This window comes from Anopheles darlingi, chromosome 3, assembly GCF_943734745.1.
Source record: "Anopheles darlingi chromosome 3, idAnoDarlMG_H_01, whole genome shotgun sequence".
In the NCBI taxonomy this organism is placed as follows: domain Eukaryota; kingdom Metazoa; phylum Arthropoda; class Insecta; order Diptera; family Culicidae; genus Anopheles; species Anopheles darlingi.
This window is the reverse complement of record NC_064875.1, coordinates 66,160,968-66,180,967: the sequence shown is the minus strand read 5'-3', so window position 1 is coordinate 66,180,967 and position 20,000 is coordinate 66,160,968. Positions and strand designations below refer to the sequence as shown.

Genomic DNA, 20,000 nt, shown 5'->3' with positions numbered 1-20,000 from the left:
TCTCGACACGATGGCCACCAATCGGCGCACGGTGCGCACCACCCCGACTGAGACGATGGTCGCGATGACGCTCATCACGATGCAGTGTTTGCGGCGCTTCTACGAAACCTGGTTCGTGCAAGTGTTCTCTACCAAGCTGAAGATCAACCTGTCCGCCTACCTCGTGGGATACATACACTACTTTTGCACCATCGTCACGATACTGTCGCAAGCAGAGGGATTCACCCGGGCCGGCCCCATTGCACTACCCACCAATGCGTACCGTTTCGAACCAAGTCTGGCGCTAGCCATCGCAATCGGAGCATTCTTCTACGCCTGGCTGCACCAGTACCGAGCGAACGTAATTATGGCGAATCTCCGCAAGGATCGTACGGGCCGAGTGATCAGTCAGAAGCACAGCCTACCGACGGGAGACTACTTTGAGGTCGTTTCCTCACCCCACATGTTCTTCGAGATCGTGATGTACGTGGTATTGTTCGGAATTCTGCACCGCAACACCTCGATGGTGTACGTGCTGCTGTGGGTCGTTTCGAACCAGCTGATGAACTCCTGGCTCACGCATCAGTGGTACATCGAACAGTTCCCTGACTATCCCAAGCAGCGACGAGCATTGATACCGTACGTGATTTGAGGCTCGCCGTCGCGGTTCCAGTTTTCAATCGGTGCCGGTAACATTTACACATTTTTTCATGGTGCTATTCGGTTTATAAGTAATTATACATTCTCCGTCTGTCGAGAAACAATAAACCATATATTTTCTAATTTTACTGGTTTTTTTTAAATTTCCCGCGAACTCTATCAACCTTGGCCAAGCTAGCAACCTTGATTCAATCCAAACAACAACAGCGCCCTCTGTATTGTCACTCGCAATTTTCGTAAAAAAAGCAGCAAAAACGCATAAATTCCGATTCTCCGCGCACGCAGCAGTGAAACTCGGCCAAATTATTTGTAGCAGCAGCAGTTCGCGTCACGTAGTTTATTGTGAACAAATTTGGTAGTGAAGTTAACGCGTGTACACGATGGTTTGGGGATTTGTTACTTGCGGCCCGAACGAAGCGTTGGTGGTATCAGGTACGGGGACGCGTTTCTTCCTTCCTCCCAGATTACCACCCCAAAATTCGGTGGCGTCAGAGTGTCGCCGATTGCTCCGCCGGTTTGACCTCGCACCCCCTCGCGCTTATCTTTCATCTGCGTGGTGGATGCGTAGAATCATATAGAGGGGGGTGGCTCAAGTGCTTGGATGTGACCTCCAGAGTGACATCATCGTATCATCGGCGCCGCCTGGACGGGGGAAGCACCAAATTCTTCGGCCTGGAAGTAGGAGGATGCGCGGTGATGATGTATTTATGATCCACCAGCAGGGAAGCGCGGCATAACATTTCAAGTGCGGGAATAATTTAAATTCTGCCGGAGTGCTGCCAGGAGTCCCGCTGCATTGCTATGGTTTCTCTAGACATACGAGGAGAACCGTGTTTTCATTATTTTGGGTTACCCGACCCCCTTCGAAACACGATGCGGTGTCGAAAATCGATAACCAAGCAGGCGTACAGGAAGGGTAGGCTGTGAGAGGTGCGCCTTTCTCGTTCGCCTGCTACTGCGCGTCAACCGCGCCAAACATAAAATAAACATTAACCAAGCAGCGGCGCGCTACGAGCACACACCGCAAACCACACGAGAACATACATCTCGTTGGGCTCGTGCGGTGTCCTAAAAGTGTCACTAGGATGTATCGATTTTTTTACCCTCTGCTCTGCCTCACTTCCGGTGACCGGCCGACTATGCTACTTCATCGGAATGGGATGTCCTTGTTGTCCTTAGTCCCCACCCGGACCCGAGGGGATGTATCCGGTTGACAAATAAGGACATTAATACGCGATGATGCACAAACATGTTCCTTACGGCATCCGAGCGTTCGGTGTAGTAGTGTTTGTGCCGAACTACGTGTATCAATTTACGTTTCCAGTAATGGAATTCTATTTTTAGAAATCCGCAGTCCATCCCAGTTGTTCCATCGCATGCTTGGAAGCTATTCCGTTAATTGATTCAAGTGTCTGGTTCTGCCACCTCTCATAGGATGCTGCCATATGAAGCCACTGCTGGTACCTGGTGGACGCGCCTTCGTGTGGCCATCGATTCAACAAGTGCAAAGGTAAGCGAGTGAGCGGTTTTGCAAACTGTTGCTTTCTCCGGTGGCAATCGATTTCATTCGATCCGTTCGTTTCTCTATCTCCAGAATCTCTCTCAACACGATGACGCTGCAGGTCGAGAGCCCGACCGTGTACACGAGCCAGGGCGTACCAATTTCCGTGACCGGGATTGCGCAGGTTAAGATCCAGGGCCAGAATGAGGATATGTTGCTGACGGCTTGCGAGCAGTTCCTCGGGAAACCGGAGGCCGAAATCCAGCACATTGCACTGGTAACGCTCGAGGGCCACCAGCGGGCGATCATGGGCTCGATGACGGTCGAGGAGATCTACAAGGATCGCAAGAAGTTCTCCAAGCAGGTGTTCGAAGTTGCCTCGTCCGATCTGGTCAACATGGGCATAACGGTAGTATCCTACACGCTGAAGGATATCCGCGATGAAGAGGTAAGCAGCGGCTGTTGGCCGTATAGCTGGTTGAGCCAATGCCACGGCCCAGCTCAGCATAATCGCCGCCATTCTCCTTCCAAAACCATTTCAGCAATCATCATCGGGATTGTGTTTTTCATGTTTTGTTTTCGTTTCGTTTCGTTTCGAGATAAGATACGCTCTGGCGCGCACCTTCTCTTACAGTACGAGGAAATTGTGTTTCTTTTATGATCCACACGGTCCTCGCTGTAATCTCATAGAGCAGCTCGTTGATCGCTAACTTTCTAACAGCCAATCTGCCGGTATTTGTTTCCAAGCTCCCCTTAGCCAGCTACCATTAACCATTCGGACAACCACCAGTATCGTACCGCTATTGGCAGTAATTTCACACTAATATATCGCTTACGGTTTTCGCTTCAGTTCAGCTGTTTTTTTCTTTTCTTTCGAGATTCATTATGAAAATGTATTTTAAGAAATTGAATCTCCTTCTCAAAGTTAAACCCCCATTTGTTGATTCAGACATTGACTTTTTTCGGCATTTATCTGCTCTCTTTTACGCTCTAACATAAGTATGACATCAGTATCGCAGCCCCACCACCATGTGTAGCCACCACAGAGCTAGTAGAAGAGCCGCCGGTGGCTGAGATGGACGCTGTCCTGTTACAGCCGGCGCGTCACGGTCACGGTCACGACGGTGGCCCTTCTACCTCTGCTGTTGTTGTTCCCCCATTTTTCACATTAGTTTTACCTTATCTTTCTCTCTTTCTCTCTCTTTCTTTTTTGTCTTTTTCGTATTTATCTCCTTCCCGCTAACAATGATAACAAAAATAACAATGTCTTTGATAATGGGTATAAGGGTGCTAAGGTATGTTGGACTCTCCTCAAACTACACCGATTCCGTTTGTTTACTTCAGTTCCTTTCCCCACACTACTACTACATTTGGCCACCAATAGCAAGAGGATCTGGCGATGGTCAGATGGCCAGCACACTACTAGTCACACGTACATTCGAACATACACTCACATTCACACACCTACACACACACACACACACACACACACACACACACACACACACATTCAGATTTATTTTCACTCATCCTGTAGACACACACACAAAAACATAGATAAAACACTAAAAGGAGAAGATACATCCATCTATCATCTGCAGAGATGCAAACACAGAGTTACAGTAAGCACGGAAGGTTGGTTGAAGAGCACTGATTGTCTACACACGCGCGTGCACCTCTGGGTGTGGTGCTTTACGCCGTTCTGCCCAAATGCGCTAGCGGCAGCAGCATATTTATAGATACTACCCTAGAAAAGCTAATAAACTTAACACGGCCGTCCCCTGTCCAGCTCCTCTGCTGTTGTGCTTCGCCGCCTGCCCATAAATGTAAATCAGTCCCATGTGCAACTGAGGAAATCGCGGTTGAATTCGCCTGCATTTGTTTCAATACTGTGTTGATGTTTATATTCATTAGAATCTTCATATAACCACTTGTTTTGTACATTAAAACAAAATACTTTCACAAGCAATTGTCTCACTAGGGACTTAACAATTGTTCATAAATCTTGACAACTCACTAAGATGCGCTTATTTGTGCTTGGAAAAGCCAGCAATAACCGTCTAACAGTCACAGCTTGCTGTGTGATACCACTCGGTGTCGCTCGTTTTAGGGCGCTTCTATGTTCCAGAGATACCGAAACATACTCCAACCGACACATAGGACAGTTATGCGTTTATGGGTAGTGCAGCACCGCCTGCCCATAGTATGCTGCTGCGGCTGCTACTACTCGCCCTCTGCTCTATTACTGATGCTTCTGTCGCCCAGGAGTTTAGAGGCTCTTTGTATCTTGTATGCATTAACTTTACCTTACGTTCTGTACATATTAGTTTGCCAAACGTTATTACTTTTGCTATTATTAAGCAGCAACAATCACACCATTCCCAGTTGGTTTGGTTGCATAAAAGTGCCCAAAAGGGACGTTGCCTAGCGCTGTCTACCTATCTGTGTGCTTCACGATATGCTTGTCCCGTAAGCTTGTCCGAAGATTACCTGCTTCGCTCTGCGTTCTGTTGTTAATGCTGCAATGATTACACGCTTCTATAGGATGGCTGAAGTGCCCCTCTGTGAAGGGATTCAACTTGACTCTCGATCGATTCCGATTCCGCCGTTACTCTTACCCCCACACACAACAGCGGCAGGTTCTGTTGGTTTGACCGCGTTGCACTGCGCGGCGTGACATGGCGTCCTTTGATCACTGTGTGCGTGTGTGTGTGCGTGTTGTTTTAGGTTTTTTATTTATTCGTGTCACGTGTTTAATTATGCCCCTTTAGCGTGTAAACGGTAACCCCACCTCTCCGTAGTCTCGATTTCCCTGGCCCGCCTTTTCCCCCCGAATATGGTGATCAATAAGCAGTTGTTGCATAAGGGGAAGAGGCACTAGACCGTTCGCTATACTAATCTTCTCTCATCGTTTTTCCGTCGACTCATGCAGGGATATCTGAAAAGCCTGGGTATGGCCCGTACGGCGGAGGTAAAGCGCGATGCACGGATCGGCGAGGCAGAGGCACGCTGCGATGCGACAATCAAGGAAGCGATCGCCGAGGAGCAGCGCATGGCGGCTCGCTTCCTGAATGACACCGAGATCGCCAAGGCTCAGCGTGACTTCGAGCTGAAGAAGGCAGTCTACGATGTGGAGGTGCAGACAAAGAAGGCCGAAGCTGAGATGGCGTACGAGCTGCAGGCGGCCAAAACGAAGCAGCGCATCAAGGAAGAACAGATGCAGATTAAGGTGGTCGAGCGTACGCAGGAAATTGCCGTGCAGGAGCAAGAGATGCAGCGCCGTGAGCGTGAGCTGGAGGCCACCATTCGTCGTCCGGCCGAGGCCGAGAAGTACAAGCTCGAGAAGCTGGCTGAAGCTAACAAGGCACGCGTAGTTCTGGAAGCGGAAGCCGAAGCAGAAGCGGTAAGTGCACAGTGAATATGGATTCGGTAGGTGGCTTGTGGCAACTCATTCTCATCTGCGTTTACTTCATTTGCAGATAAGAGTACGTGGTGAAGCCGAGGCCTTTGCTATTGCCGCGAAATCGAAGGCCGAAGCGGAGCAGATGGCAAAGAAGGCGGAAGCTTGGAGAGAGTATCGTGAGGCCGCCATGGTCGATATGTTGCTCGAGACCTTACCGAAGGTACAGCTAATACGGCGCGTTTACTGTGTGTTTGATCACTTTGCTTATGGGTGCGGTGTTTCTGCTTCTCTTTTTCCAGGTTGCTGCCGAAGTGGCCGCGCCATTGTCTCAGGCCAAGAAGATCACGATGGTCTCGAGCGGTAATGGAGAGGTCGGTGCGGTAAAACTGACCGGCGAAGTGCTGCAGATCGTTAACAAAATACCGGAACTGGTGAAATCCATCACGGGTGTCGATATTTCGCGGGTAAATCAGAACCATAAGTACATCTAAACCGCTCACCATCGCACACAGAACAGCGCAATGACACCGCTCATCCACACTCCAACCAGTACATTCCATAGTAATGCACGCGACAGTCATCCATTTACAGTAATCACATACAGACACACCGTAAACACACGGCAAAACATCAAATTCGTTTGATGTGGCCAAATGAAGTAGCAAGCATAGAACAGATGGAATGTAGAGCGGGTCTCGAGCGTTAGGAAGTACTTCAATCCATCCTTTTCCTAGCGGTCGGGAGAACATTAGGGTATAAGATTTGGCAGAAGTAGCAAAATTCATAGAACAGATAGAAAGTGTGTATCTCTGCGGGTCCTAGACATAGTCGCTAGCAACATATATCGTATAGGTAATGCGCATCGATCGTCATCAGCTTGCTTTAGCCTTCATCCCTCGTGGCAGCATTGTCGGTATTACGCGAAACGCTCACCCTGGTCCGGTGGCGTTCTAATTTCTTAATTCCACACTCATTGATGATCCTCTGTTTTCTAGGCAGTGTTTGACCTCCCTATATCGGACACGGCCATAGAATGACACCGGGAGGTGATAGTTTGAGCGTCGGTAGTGGATTTTCTCATTCTGTTTAGTTTACTAGTAGCATTCGTTTACTAAAATGTTAGTTTAGCCTGGTTTATTGTTCATAATCTCTGGTGCTCCGTTTGGTTGTATCGAAACGTCCAAATGTGAATGTCCCTCTCCCGCTCCATATCGCTGGACATTTTCTTAAAAACACACACAGCAATTCCACAGTGGATCACAAGACATACGAAGCATACGAAACACATAGAATCATCGAACTGTAGGTACAAAACTCGACGAACCCTCCCCCCACGGTTGGTCATCGCTAGAGCAGCGGCCCTTGCTCTCACTGATAAAATGTGAGTCGTCTGCACTTACATTAGAATGCGTTATATAATGTCTGCATTCAGTTTGTTGGTTCATATGATTTCCTTCCAATTGTAGTTGATTCGATGATCCTTTATCGAATAAGTCTTCTCTCATGCAGCATGACGCATTCGAGCAATAAGACTTTACTTGGTTTCCTGCAAAATAGTAATCGTCTATTCTTTCTAAATATTCATTCCGTTCTACTTTACATGTAGCTGGGTTAGCTTTTTTCTTTTGTGTATTGTTAGTGGTAGTTATTATTTGTTGTTAAATTCATAAGCTAGATTATATAGGGTTTCTCCGTTTTATACACTTTCCGGCATCATCATCTAAACTCATCACAGAACCTAATTATTCATACATACAAAACCTCACATTCACATTTATCACTTATCTGTATCATTCGATAATCTCTTTAAATTTCACATCCATTTATTTTTCCAATTTTTACTACAGTCGGTGCACGCCGGTTAAGCACCAAGGGGTGGCAACGTCAAACGATTCACTGTATATGACACAGCGGGAAACTACGATTACTTCTGCTCTCGAAGAAGCCAACCCAAAGCAAGCCAACATTACGACGAAAGACGAAGATACCAAGGAAACGAAAAACTATAGAAGGAGTCCGCCTGCCCGACACACGCCTTTGCATCGAACGGCCATACGAAGTTGATCCTTCGACATCCTTTAACGTAATACCATTTTGCAGGACCTCCCATACCGTAGAAACCGAACAAAACCGAATAGCAATGGACAGTGTAGGGTGGCGGCAGGCGACGTTTAGATAGTGTTGTTGTATCATTAGATGGTTACTCTCATTATTGTGTTACGTTTTAATTTTTATGACGTTTTGCGTTCAGTCTTAGTAACACCACTTCCCGGGCGGATCAGGGTAGAGAAGTAAGTTTTTTGGTTTACGAACCATTGTGGACCGGAACAAGGGACGAGCAGAAGAAAGCATTATTGATTAGAATTGAATTTACCCAGTCAATCTAGCAGGAAACGCATTTTCGTATTTGAAACCGCGATGCATCCGGTTTCTAAACCTAAAGATTTCCCTCTTTTTCGTCACTGCCATTCATCTTTTAGATCAGAATGCAGCATAATATAGCTCATCGGTTCTGCACAAATATTGCTGGACGACACAAGCATGCGTGTGCTCTACCGCAGGACGACAGCTCTCGATCAATTCACATTCAATTAAACGTTTTTGATGAAATTCTTAACAAACTTTAATGTGCGATGTTCAATAGGTGTATAGTGAGCCGGTGGGTACAAGCATAGAACGGGGGAGAGTGAGTGTAGTATCTATAAGAAGGTACTAGATTACCGAGACCGGGACTACCATCAGTAACTTTTGTGCCGTTCGTTCGCGATCCTAAGTACGACCAGAATACCATTTCCATCCAATTCTTTGGCCTAGCAGCAGAGGTGTGTATGTAAAACGGAAACCCGGGTTTAATGTATTATGAGTACGGGTACGAAACACACACCCAGAGTGCAAAAACCAGATATTTTCATCCTTTGCTTAGCCCCACCCCTCCAACTCCGCTTAACGAATATTGAGCCTACTTTGCTAGTCACTCCACTAGAGGGGAATGGTTAACAAATGGTGCAGCATGGTTGCATTTTGCTGGCGTCGACCAGCTACAAACATCATTGTAGAACATTGCGTTGACGTTGTGGACTTAGGAATATAGCTGGTGCTGGGAAATCTATAGTGTAAACGTTTGATATTATAAGTCGATGCCGAAACAGCGAAAACAGAAGCGAAATCTCTCGATTACACCCGGATTGCACATCACTCGTCATGCAGAACATATATATATAGATATATAGAGGTATATATTTTTAAAACAAATCTCCGTTTCCATGTTGGCACAGAGATAGTGTGTGGTGCAATAAATGGCAAGAAAAAACGTAGCAAAAACCCCTCGAGATATTTAGCGACGGGATATAGCACAAGTCTGCGAGAGTGTCAGACAGCTAGCCCGGCAAAATTGTCCCAGTATATAAACGCCAAAAAACTAGCATTCAGAATCACAAAAAATCATACAAAAATGGAAACGGCCATTATTTTGTCTTGCGGTCAGTAAAAGTAAATCGTTCGTATCCGTTACTATCCGGCGTGTCTTATTGTATTGTACTACTCTGTGCTGAACAGTACAGCTAGCTTTCCTTCGATATTCAAACTCGCCTCGTTTTTCATCCTGCCATAGTAAACCAGAACTAAAGCCGAAGCTGTACTTGATAAACGATGGTTTGAATAAATAAATACATTGCGTAAACAAGTGTTGAAGGTTTTATTTGAATTTGGGAATTTTTTTTCGATATGGGACGTGGTGCTTTCATTTTGGGAGTGCATTGTTTTCCACTTCAATTCTTTTAATCAGATGTTTTTTTTTTATCAACTCTCTTTCAATTGGACTTTTGCCTTGCATTTCAATTGCATTTTTAGTATTATAAAATATATAATGCAGGTTTTACCATCAAGAATTTCAGTCATTCGGGATTCAGGATTTTTAAATTCCCTTTTTCTTTTTCTACTTCTCCTTCTACTTCTTTGTTTTGACGTAGAAAGAAACGTAAACAACGGTGCGCGGGAAACCGCTACAAAACGTGAGCTGTTCTTAACATTTTTGAGCTGTTTCGTGCTAAATAAGAAAAATCTCGTGCAATTTCCAAAAGTGCAATCCATAGAAGGCCGTGGCTCGAAAAGATGAACAAATATTAAAACAGCACCTGAAAGCAGCGAAACGCGGGAACCAATCAACTGTGCAGAATCTGCGATCGCCGGATACCCTTTTATGCTACCAACGTAAAGGACCAGATTGCACCTAATTGGTTCATCTCACAACAGGAACAATCGTATCCGTGTAGTAAGTATTTTGCATAAAATGAAGTTAAACAAACTGTTAACAACAGCCATCTCGATTTAAGGTTGAATTTACAGGGAAACGGTTCGGCCTGCAGCTGGCTGCTGCCGATTGACGGTTTTCGGTGCCTTTTTTCGAGTAATTTTTAATAAACGATGACACCCCAGGTCAGGCCATGTATCGACGAGGAATTCACGGCTGATTCACCTACAAGGCAGCAGTTGGTGAATGGTGTGCCTATGGTATACGCTATCAGCAATTTGCCCCGCTTCTGGTCACCATCATTCACCGGTTTCTGTTACTTTTCCATAGTGGATTTTCGACAATCTAGACATAGAAGGTGAAGAGGATGATATGAATGCAGAGCCGTCTGATCAAGTGAATAGCGATAACTCCAGCATACAGCCAATTCCCACCCAGCAAACGCTCGAGGATGCCGTTAATGCCAACAACCAGTCAGAAGCGGTAACTTACTTGAATGATATGCTATCGGTGCGTATGTTTCGCTAACGAATTTATCGTTAGAAGCGCCTTTTATTGGGGATACATTTTTTTCCTCCTGCATAGTGCCTTTTCCATGATCTAGACGAAGAAAATGAATCAAGCGACCTGGAGAGCCTGGATGCCAACGGTCCAAAACCAACGGTTAGTGATGAGTTACAGGACTGTTCATATGTTAAACTGTGGGTTTGAAATGGTCTAAACCCCCAATTTTCCATTTCAGGCTGGACGGGAAAGCTCACCATGCATTAGCCATTGGAACGATTCTGATAGCACTGTTGTTGAAAATTCCATAGTCGTGCCAGCTACAGTAAGAAATGACGCCTCATAAAGTGTTCATCATGATAATTTTCATTTGCATTTGAATTACCTTTCTTAGGCTGTTCAAGAAACCAGTAATGGAGCACATGGCGATGTAGATAATGGGTCAAGTGGAATAATAACTCCCAGCAATCCTGCCGTAAGCACGTAGCCATAATTTTTATATACCTTCTTAATCATACTCCACATATTTTAGTCAGATACTGAGAGTACCAGCGTTTCACGAAAAAGAACCAACCAATCCACCGACTGTTACGTTTCACAAATTCCTACGGTTAGTATTTGTTTTAGGTTTTTCTAACGATTTCCGTATTTATCCAAGGCATGTGTATTTTGTTTTGAACAAACTTATCCGCAGGCTATCTTCGATACGTTCGATGGCAGCAGCCATCCACGGACCACGGACGAAACTTTGAGGGATCTCAATTGCTCCCCATATGAACTGGTACATCCGAAACTAGTACGATTACTGCCATACACGTGCTTCTTAACTGTGAGATTTCGGTTTTAGGTGCCGATGGACAGCATTAAACTCCAGACGTTTTCTAGTGAATCGGAGTCTGGTTGTACGAACCAGACGTTAAACGAACTCGCAAATGGTGATGATGATGACCGATCCCGATTGCCAGCGAAACGAATCAAACTACACTCCATCGAAAACATCAACATCATCCATCAGCAAATTAGTAACTTATCAACCGTAACCATATCGAATAGTGAAGGATCTAGTGACCTTTTTTCCTACAGTACTGTAGGTACCCAATAGTGACGATTGAGTTGGCAAACTAATCTAACTTGTCTTTCGCTGTTACAGCCTGACGAGGATCTGCACACAGTCAACTCCGAACCAACAGGGACATCAGTTGAACCCGACAAACACGTTCACGTCACACAACGTCGACCGAAAAAACAGCCAGTACAGCCCAGCAGCCTAGATGCTGCCACCCCGAATGAATCTCCAAACGGAAGACTCCATTGGAATGCCGGAGACTTCCTGCGGCCCACGGTTGAAGCGAAAATTCAATTGCACGAGTCATTGCGCTCAATGCTGCCCGGATTATTCGCTAAGCAGCTGACCGAATCCGAGCGATTCGATCCACTGCCATTGATCGAACAGAAGCTGTCTCTCATCCGTCTAGTAGCCGCTGGATTAAAGCGTAGCTACTGTAAAAACGCTGATCTCGGGTGCGTCGTTGCCATCGCATCGCAGCTCGCCTACGGCAATCCCGACGGCTCATACCTACTTTGGCGAATTTGAACCCGCCATCCATTGTGTTGTATTGAATTCATTATTTGAAGTTACCATGTTCGCCGAACGATCGGCTGGACTTTGATAGGGCTTTTATTTGGTTAAAGTATTTTCAATAAAAAAAAAAAGTCAAACCTCCCAAGAATATAACGGGGTTGCCGCAGGTTCATTGGATTAGGCTGTCACGTTATCCAGGATGGTGATGATACCGCAGGCGATCCGTGCACCAACCGTATCCTCCTCGCTCTGGAACGAAACCGGATTGTTAACCGACAGATTCGGAAACCGGTACACCTCGGAAGGTTTCTCGTGTATCACAATCGAACGGCCCACGATACCGGCCAGCCCAAACAGGTTGATGTACGGGCTGTGAAAATCGAGCACTGCATTACCGTCCTCCTTCACCTCGATGTTACCGATCTGGGGGATTACAGTAGCATTAACGAGTGACACCAGCGTCGGTTTTACCGATTCGCAATCGATACGTACGATACTGCTACGGAAGTGCGGCCCGGTTGATTTGCAACCCTCACGCATATCGCCAAATGCGTGAACATGGACGGCGTGCTTACCGACCGGCAGCCCAGTCGCGTTGATGACCGTCTCGACGTGCCCGGGCACCCACTGACGGAAGGTGATCGTTCCCATGATCGGTTGCTCCGGATTATCCGCTACCAGCGTTGCTCCCGCCTTCCACGATGGTTCCGGCTGCCATCGACCGTGATATGCACGTGCGTCCGAGCGTGCGTGCGTGCGTGTGAATCAAACCGCGGCAAACAATGGAGGGGGGGGGGGGGGGGGGGGGGGGGGGGGGGGGTGGGAGGAGGTAGGCATGAAATAGTATGAGAAGAAAATTCCAAATCAAACAGTAATTTCAGTTCGACTTGACCCTCGTAGCCAACTCGTGGATCACGGTCGAAAATGATTGAGCAGCGTGCTGGCGTTAGATTAATCGCTAACTCGCGGTTTCATTGACGCGCACCTGTCGGATGCAGGGCCGTTGCTGCCGGGCAATACTACTCCTCTTATCACTGATGAAACACTTCCCACATCGCGGCCACTTGGTTGCCATGCGGCCGAACGCCACTTGGAGCGCTTGCAATCATATCTTCTCGATTATACATAACTTAAATGATCACTGTGAAGACTTACTCTGGGTAGAATCTCCGGGAATCCAGGGAATCCTCTCGGCCCTAACGGGATGCCGCTTGATGTTCCGCCGGGTCCCAGACCAACGGTTGGATCGATAAACTCCACATCGTCCCTTAGCTGACCAAGAATCGTTCCCGGTACCAGCTGGCAACCGAGCAGCAGCAGTACGGCCAGCAGCGGTTTCGGTAAGCCAGTCGGTCGGAATACTCGTCGCGGTTCCATCGTAATCCTCCGCGTAAGTCAAGACCACCGCAACTACGTACACTCACGATCGCATCCAAGATCGAACTAAGCGCACCGGAGCCGTTGCGGCAATGATTTATGATTTTGCAAATCGACAGAGGCTCGGGGGCTTATTTGCAGTTGCATCGTTGCGTCGTCGGGGCCGGAGCGAGGGGAAGAGCTGAGCTCGGACCCGGGAAGGTCGTGTGCATGGCGCAAATTAATTGCGGGGTCTCTGGGGAGGAGGGCCCTATGTGAACCCATCGCGGAGGGAGGTTTGTTGGGGGTGGCTTTCGTGCATCTTGGAACTGTGTTGTGCAAGGCTATAGGTGCCACCTCTACTCCACTGCCTCGTCTTTTTTCACGTGCATCGAACGTGCATATGCGTGTTCTGTTGCAGTCTGCAGGGAACATCCGGTTTGTTGGACATCAAATGCTGTTGCTGCTATCTGCGGCCCGAAAATGGTGGCCATTACTAGTAACTTCTTCAGGACGTAGTGCCTCAAATGAAGTCATCGACATGCGTATACCGCAAGCAGATTGTGCAGCAGGTTCCGATCATCACTATATACAAGAACAACGTCTTTAACCTCAGCGATTCAAGCGAAACGGCCAACCACAGCCAAGCTCGTTCTTGAGGAGGATGATTATCAAAAAAATCTAAACAGCACCTGACGAACAGAGCCACGTGATTACCGACGCACACTTTGTACGGTCCGTATAATGAGGGTGTTGTTGATGGGAACAGGTGATGATGTACGGATGGAACGCCACGCCAAGTTCTCTGCCTTCGCTAGACGCGATGCGTTCCCAGACACTTGGAGACCGCACCGCACATCGTATATGGCAAACCGTATACCGTGCGACGATCGGTCTCGGTTTTAAGGTCAGCTCGTCGCGGATGACCGCTGACCGACACGCTGCAAGCCCTCTACTCTATAATGATGGTCGCCACATAGACTTCTTGTTGGCCAATTCGGGCACCGATTTTTCAACTGTTCTCCAGATGCTACAGTTCTCACACACCACCTACTTCTGAAAGCTTATGATCGATTCAAATCACTTACATTGCTCATCTAGTTATGAGTTCCGAAGCAAAACAATCCATTATCACAATTATAGGTTTCAAAAACCAACAGGGACCCCATCCCATTCGTAGCCTCGATATAAATACAGGGATGTCCTAGAGGATGCTCCATACTCGAAGCGCCATCATGGGACCCTCACGGTCACTGGTTTTCGTTGGCATTCTGTTCCTCGTAACAATCGGCCTCGCCAGTCAAGTGGATCAACGTGTAGCGGTCATTCGGGACATTCTGCCGCACCTAGACGGTACCACGCGTCGGTTGTTGGCTTTCATCGGGTGCTGGCCATCGAACGTTCGGTATCAGCTTTGGCGTGAGATTAACGGTGACCACCCCCACGGCACCATCGGGCTTCAGTTTGCTGCCAGCAACGATCGGCACTATCTTCCCTGGCACGATCCAAACCGCCATCTAATGGTCGTTCTGGTAGATCTAGGCTGTCCACGATCGGCCCAACTACTACAGGATGCTGGCCATCTGTTGTACTATCGACTCCGTTGGATACTGCTACACTCGGGTGCTGCTGCAGGTGGACCAACAGCTTGGCCGGATTGTACAAAGTACCGGGAAACCTATCTAGCCCATCTGCCACTGCTCGTTAGCAGCGAGGTGTACTACATCTGCATGAATCCCATCACGGGACAGCTACTGGTGCAGCAACAGTACCGGCTATCGAGCTCGAGCGCAACTACGGTGGAGACAGTTGGCCATTGGGAGTCGCAGCAATCGACAACATCCGAAAGGGTAGAACGCTTCATCCTAGAGGACCGCAACCGACCAGTAACGTCCGTAAGAAGAAAGAACTTTAACCGATTCAAGCTACGAACCTCACTCGTCGTTCTGCACAACGAGACGCTTAACCATCTGGATGATTACACGTAATTACCGGGGAATTGGGGAGTAGACATGCGCTTAATACAAGTTGCTCTTTCGTTGGGGATTTCACTGCAGAAACAAACACCTGGACACATTATCACGCGTTACCTATCAGCTGACGAAAACCGTGGCACAGCAGCTGAACGCCTCGGTACGGTACATTGTCACCAATTCCTGGGGCTACCGGAACGCTAGTACCGGACTTTATAACGGTATGATCGGTGAGTTGCAGCGTGGCCGGGCCGATCTCGGTGGCTGTGCTCTGTTCTTTACGCAGGAACGTATACCGCTCATTGACTACCTTTCGATGAGCACCTCAACCCGGGCCAAGTTTGTCTTTCGCGCCCCGAAACTGTCCTTTACGGACAATGTGTTTGCGTTGCCCTTCGATCGGTACGTCTGGTATTGTACGATCAGCTTTATCGTGCTATCCGGTGTGCTGCTGGCGGTGGTGCTACGTGTGGAGCAGCAACTTCGGTCATCATCATCATCATTCGACCGACAGGATGATCCTCCGTTGACCCCCATCCATCTGTCGGACACATTACTCAATTCGTTTGGTACAACGTGCCAACAGGGTTCCTTCATTGAGCCAAAGACGGGTGCATCGCGCTGTCTGATACTGTTGTGCCTCGTGGTACTCATGTTTCTGTATGCCAGCTACTCGGCCAATATCGTCGCGCTCATCCAATCGCCTTCCACCAAGATACGGACGGTGGAGGATCTGTTGGCGTCGCACATGAAAACCGGTGCCGAGGATACGGTCTACAACAAGTACTACTTTCGGGTGCGTACAGCCAGCACATCCTGGCCTCCAGGGAAGCTTCTAAAACCATTTTAACGAACATGTGTCTCTTCCGCAGCACGCAACGGATCCGATCCGGAAGGCACTGTACCAGCGCAAGATCCGGAACAAGGACGGATCGGAGAACTTTGTCACGCTAGCCCGCGGTGTCGAGCTGTTGCGGCAGGGCCTGTACGCGCTGCATGTGGAGCTGGGCGTGTGCTATCGGTTGATCAGTGACACGTTTCAAGAGGAGGAAAAATGTGGCCTGCAGGAGGTGGAGTACATCAAGGTGATCGATCCATATTATGCGGTACAGAAGAACAGCTCATTCCGCGAACCGGTACGCATCAGTCTCTTTCAGCTGCGTGAGTTCGGCATTCAGGGCCGGGAGCAGGCGCAGCTGTACACGAAGAAACCGCGCTGTTCCGGCGGTACCAGTTTCACACAGGTGTCGATCGTGGACGTGTGGCCGGCACTGGCAACGCTCGGTTGGGGCTATCTGCTGACCCTCGGCGTGCTGATCGCCGAGAAGCTATGGTGCTTTTGCCGAAGGAAGCTGCGCAGTAGGGGAATCAATCGTTTTGATTAATAATTTCAAGAGTGGAGGTCCCGAATTTCTAGCTTTTTGTGTGTGAACGTTCCCCAGCCCACTGTGTTATAACTTGGTTATATGGTAACTATGCTACTTACTTTCAATCCTAGTAGCGTTGGTGTAATTTATTTTGTACGAATGTCTTGAATAAAGAAGAATCAGTGTTCGTCGTGTAAGTCGTGTCGGTTTATCCGTTCTCCCTCTTCATATACGCTGCCAACTATTCTTCTAATGAATCCTAAAGGTATTCCACACTATTTTACAACAGTAAAAGAAATCAAGTCACAGGTAATCTTCATTTTCTTTCGTTCGTTCCAGTATGGAACATATATATTTGAAAAATGTAATTCGCAGTCTTACTTTAAGTAACTTAAATCCATAACAAAAAATTGGAGTTCAAGACATAAAAAATATCCTTTTTTGGCCTAGGGCTACTATTCGGCACTTAGAGATGCTTCAGGAAATCCTTCCGCGTTATTATCCCGCGCACACGGTTCTCGGACGAAACAACGATCAAATGGCGCAACCCGAGAGCACGGAACAGCTGAAACAGACGCGGTACCGACGTGCCCTCCTCTACGCTGTACGGTGATGGGTTCATAAAGATGCTCATGTTAACCGTAAAATGGCCACCCAGCTTATCCTCGCTCACATGGAGATCCTAGAAAGAGAAACCGATATCCAGAGTTAACATGAATAGTGAAATTAGCATAACATAGAGATCGAAAGTACCCCAACAGCCGGATAGCGTGGATACTCGTCGCGGAACGCTTCAATGTTGACGGTCGATTCCCAGAAGCGAGAGGCTTCTTGGTAGAAGCTACGCTTCAAGATGACCACCAGCTGCGATCGTAAGATTAACCCGATCACTCGACCATTAACACGTGATCCCTATAATAAGAGAGAAAGAGAAGGAGAGGGGAGGGAGTTCGTGATTAGCAAAGAGTGATCACACTAGACGGTCGCCATGATCTCCCGCACTTACATCATCTCCATCCTCGACGACGGGGAATCCATTGTGGGTCGTGTTCTTCAGAATGTCCAACAGATACTGCACCTTCTCCTCGACACGCACACATACCACGGGCTTGGCCATAATGCTACGAGCCAAGAGTTGCTGGAACTCAGGCTCGACGTGCCACGGGAGCATTGGTACGCGCGACATCCGAATCTGCGAATCGTAGATGCCTTCATTGAAGTAATCCCCGGACCATTTAGCTGCCATAAGCGTCAGTATAATGGGCAGTATGAAGCCGATGTTGCCTGTTGTTTCCAGGATAATGACGCTCAGGCTAAGAGTCATCCGTACGACGCCACCGAGCTGTGCCGCAGCACCAATCAGCGCGTACTTCCCCGGCGATACGAAGGCCTGCAAATAGACAGAGCGGAGAGTGATTAGACAGCCCGCGATGACGACGATCGCCGTTTTTTTTTTTTAAATACTTACACTTGTTGCAGGGAACGCCATGATGATGAGTGTAGCAGACAGGCGTCCCCAGGCGGCACCGATAAGCAGGGTGGGAATGAATATGCCGAGTGACACGCTCAACCCGTACGTTACGCACGAGAGCGGGTAGTAGATGGCGACAAACACGATCAGTGTGAGCAGTTTATGCGATCCGGGTGGATCGTGGAAGAGAGCCTTAACCGTTGCTTCCGGTGTCTGGAACCACAGGGCAGCTGCCGCATTGTACTCGTTGTCCTGACAAAACAGCTGCACCGGATGCTCGGTCGGGTCGTTACCGAGCGGACGACAATCGTTGATCGTGTATGCCATAAGGCAGGCGAACGTGGCTCCGATCACCGCTACGAAAGCCGCCTCCAGCACTTTGGCCCAGCGTGGACGTATGGCGTGCGCTCGGAACATGTTCAACCGACGGTTCACTGCATTCCAGAGCGCTCCACTGCAACCACCGATCACACCCATCACTATAAAGATCGGTAGCTCGAAGTAGTCGAACGGTAGCGGTTCAAACTCTCCCAGATTAAAAAGACCACGGTAGCGGAAGCTACTGAGCCCATGGTAAGCCGACAAGATTATGTTGAGGGTAAAAGAGCTTATGATCGAGGCGAAGAAAGTACGCCAAATCAGTGCCTGATTCCAGAAGCTAGCGGCTTCCTCCAGCGAAAACAGCGTACCACCGATCGGTGCACCGAAAGCGGCCGCTACACCGGCCGCCGCACCACCAACCACGAAATCGCGCTTCTCATGATCATCTCGAAAGTATTGCAGCACCTTCAGGTCGCGCCTGAATGTGGTGCTCTTCCCTTGCGAGATTCCAGCTGCAATCACCGCACCGCTGTGTATCATGGGGCCTTCCTTACCTCCGGCCAGTCCACCGATCACCGAGGTTGCCACACCGACCGCCTTCACTGCTAGCGTCTTGATACGCACGATTCGTGGCACTTTGACGCCGTTCAAATAACATTTCACTTGCGGTATGCCGCTGCCGGCCGCCACTGGCTCTACGTACGCTACCAGCGTCGACCCGATTACGACCGGTATGAGATTCGTAAGGGCCCAGTATAGATACGGAATGCTTAGGTCTCCGTGGATCACATTACGATCGACTTGCTGCTTGAGGAATCCATACTTGAGCCGCGACACCTCCTCAATAACGATATTAATGCAGCAGGCTACCAGCGCGGTACAGACCCCAATCTGGAACGAGATGACCCAGCGGGCAAAGTCCTTCCGAACGGTGAACTTTGGTTCGATCTTCGTTTGATCGCGACGCCACAGGACGTTCTCGCATACATCGTAGTCCAGACTCTGGTAGGGGTGATGGTAGAAAATGAAAACCGATCAAAATTAATTAAAGCAACCAAAGTGATCGTCTCAACGCTACAATTCCAATGCAACCTCGATTCTTTTGCACTCTGGTAAAAGGGCTTCGGTGCCCCTACCGGCCATCTTTACTAAATGCTTAGCTACTAACGCGAGAACGCGTGCGCAAGCGACCGAATCATCGTTGGAACTATCGTGCAGTACTTCATGCTGATGCACGTGAAATAGGGCACGGCGACATCGAAACGCAATGAATGGGCCCATCCCTTCGGCCATCTCTTATCACACCATTACGAGAGAGTAGTGCGTCATCATCTTCTTTCGTTCTGTAGTTTTAGCTCGGTTTACTCGTGATCACAACTTCAGCTGCACAGAGAAAGGGATGACTCAGCGCGCCGCGCACCGCGTTTTGTGTAAACAATCAGCGAAGATATATCGCCGCTATCATACAATGCATTACAATGCAAGCCAAATATAGGGTGCTTACTTCATACTGCGAGGGCTCTTTCTTTGGTGGTTGCGCTGTGCGGAACGCCGGATCCGAGTCTTCCGTAACGGGGATGTTGAAATCGGTTGGTTCCTGAAAAATGGAGCATAAAAAATGCAGCTTATCATCG

The 20,000-nt window shown here is 48.3% G+C and overlaps 6 protein-coding genes across 6 annotated transcripts in view; 4 read left to right on the top strand and 2 right to left on the bottom strand.

Annotated features, from left to right (window-relative positions):
* The window catches only part of LOC125955312 (polyprenol reductase), a 1,224-nt gene extending 478 nt beyond the window's left edge, over positions 1–746 (top strand). Inside the window, exon 1 of the mRNA XM_049686425.1 lies at positions 1–746. This exon is cut by the window's left edge and continues 478 nt beyond it. Within this exon, the coding sequence (XP_049542382.1) occupies positions 1–631 (631 nt within the window). The 3' untranslated portion in view covers positions 632–746.
* Positions 747–844: 98 nt separating this feature from the next.
* LOC125955304 (flotillin-1) lies at positions 845–9,223 on the top strand. Its single transcript, XM_049686407.1, has 7 exons — positions 845–1,071; positions 2,074–2,149; positions 2,234–2,588; positions 5,073–5,543; positions 5,620–5,763; positions 5,843–6,007; positions 7,391–9,223. Exons 1-7 carry the CDS (start codon positions 1,020–1,022, stop codon positions 7,406–7,408), a joined length of 1,281 nt encoding a protein of 426 aa, XP_049542364.1. The 5' UTR covers positions 845–1,019; the 3' UTR covers positions 7,409–9,223.
* Positions 9,224–9,579: 356 nt separating this feature from the next.
* Positions 9,580–11,931, top strand: LOC125955297 (uncharacterized). Its single transcript, XM_049686397.1, has 10 exons — positions 9,580–9,813; positions 9,875–10,052; positions 10,123–10,302; positions 10,378–10,455; positions 10,535–10,621; positions 10,691–10,771; positions 10,829–10,906; positions 10,991–11,077; positions 11,144–11,383; positions 11,447–11,931. The coding sequence occupies exons 2-10, from the start codon at positions 9,966–9,968 to the stop codon at positions 11,888–11,890; spliced, it is 1,362 nt and encodes a 453-aa protein (XP_049542354.1). The 5' UTR covers positions 9,580–9,813; positions 9,875–9,965; the 3' UTR covers positions 11,891–11,931.
* Positions 11,931–13,330, bottom strand: LOC125955319 (superoxide dismutase [Cu-Zn]). The gene is made up of 3 exons (XM_049686436.1): positions 13,034–13,330; positions 12,371–12,589; positions 11,931–12,301 (listed from the first exon to the last, which is right to left on the bottom strand). The coding sequence occupies exons 1-3, from the start codon at positions 13,253–13,255 to the stop codon at positions 12,056–12,058; spliced, it is 687 nt and encodes a 228-aa protein (XP_049542393.1). The 5' UTR covers positions 13,256–13,330; the 3' UTR covers positions 11,931–12,055.
* A 1,139-nt stretch (positions 13,331–14,469) lies between these two features.
* On the top strand, positions 14,470–16,592 carry LOC125955282 (ionotropic receptor 75a-like). The gene is made up of 3 exons (XM_049686379.1): positions 14,470–15,218; positions 15,292–16,003; positions 16,080–16,592. The coding sequence occupies exons 1-3, from the start codon at positions 14,470–14,472 to the stop codon at positions 16,590–16,592; spliced, it is 1,974 nt and encodes a 657-aa protein (XP_049542336.1).
* A 303-nt stretch (positions 16,593–16,895) lies between these two features.
* LOC125955276 (H(+)/Cl(-) exchange transporter 7) overlaps positions 16,896–20,000 on the bottom strand; it is a 3,543-nt gene continuing 438 nt past the window's right edge. The window contains exons 2-6 of the mRNA XM_049686359.1: positions 19,871–19,963; positions 18,043–19,368; positions 17,581–17,964; positions 17,328–17,486; positions 16,896–17,256 (exon numbers count right to left, since the gene is read on the bottom strand). Of these exons, the coding sequence (XP_049542316.1) occupies positions 17,041–17,256; positions 17,328–17,486; positions 17,581–17,964; positions 18,043–19,368; positions 19,871–19,963 (2,178 nt within the window). The 3' untranslated portion in view covers positions 16,896–17,040. The remainder of the gene's footprint in view (positions 17,257–17,327; positions 17,487–17,580; positions 17,965–18,042; positions 19,369–19,870; positions 19,964–20,000) is intronic.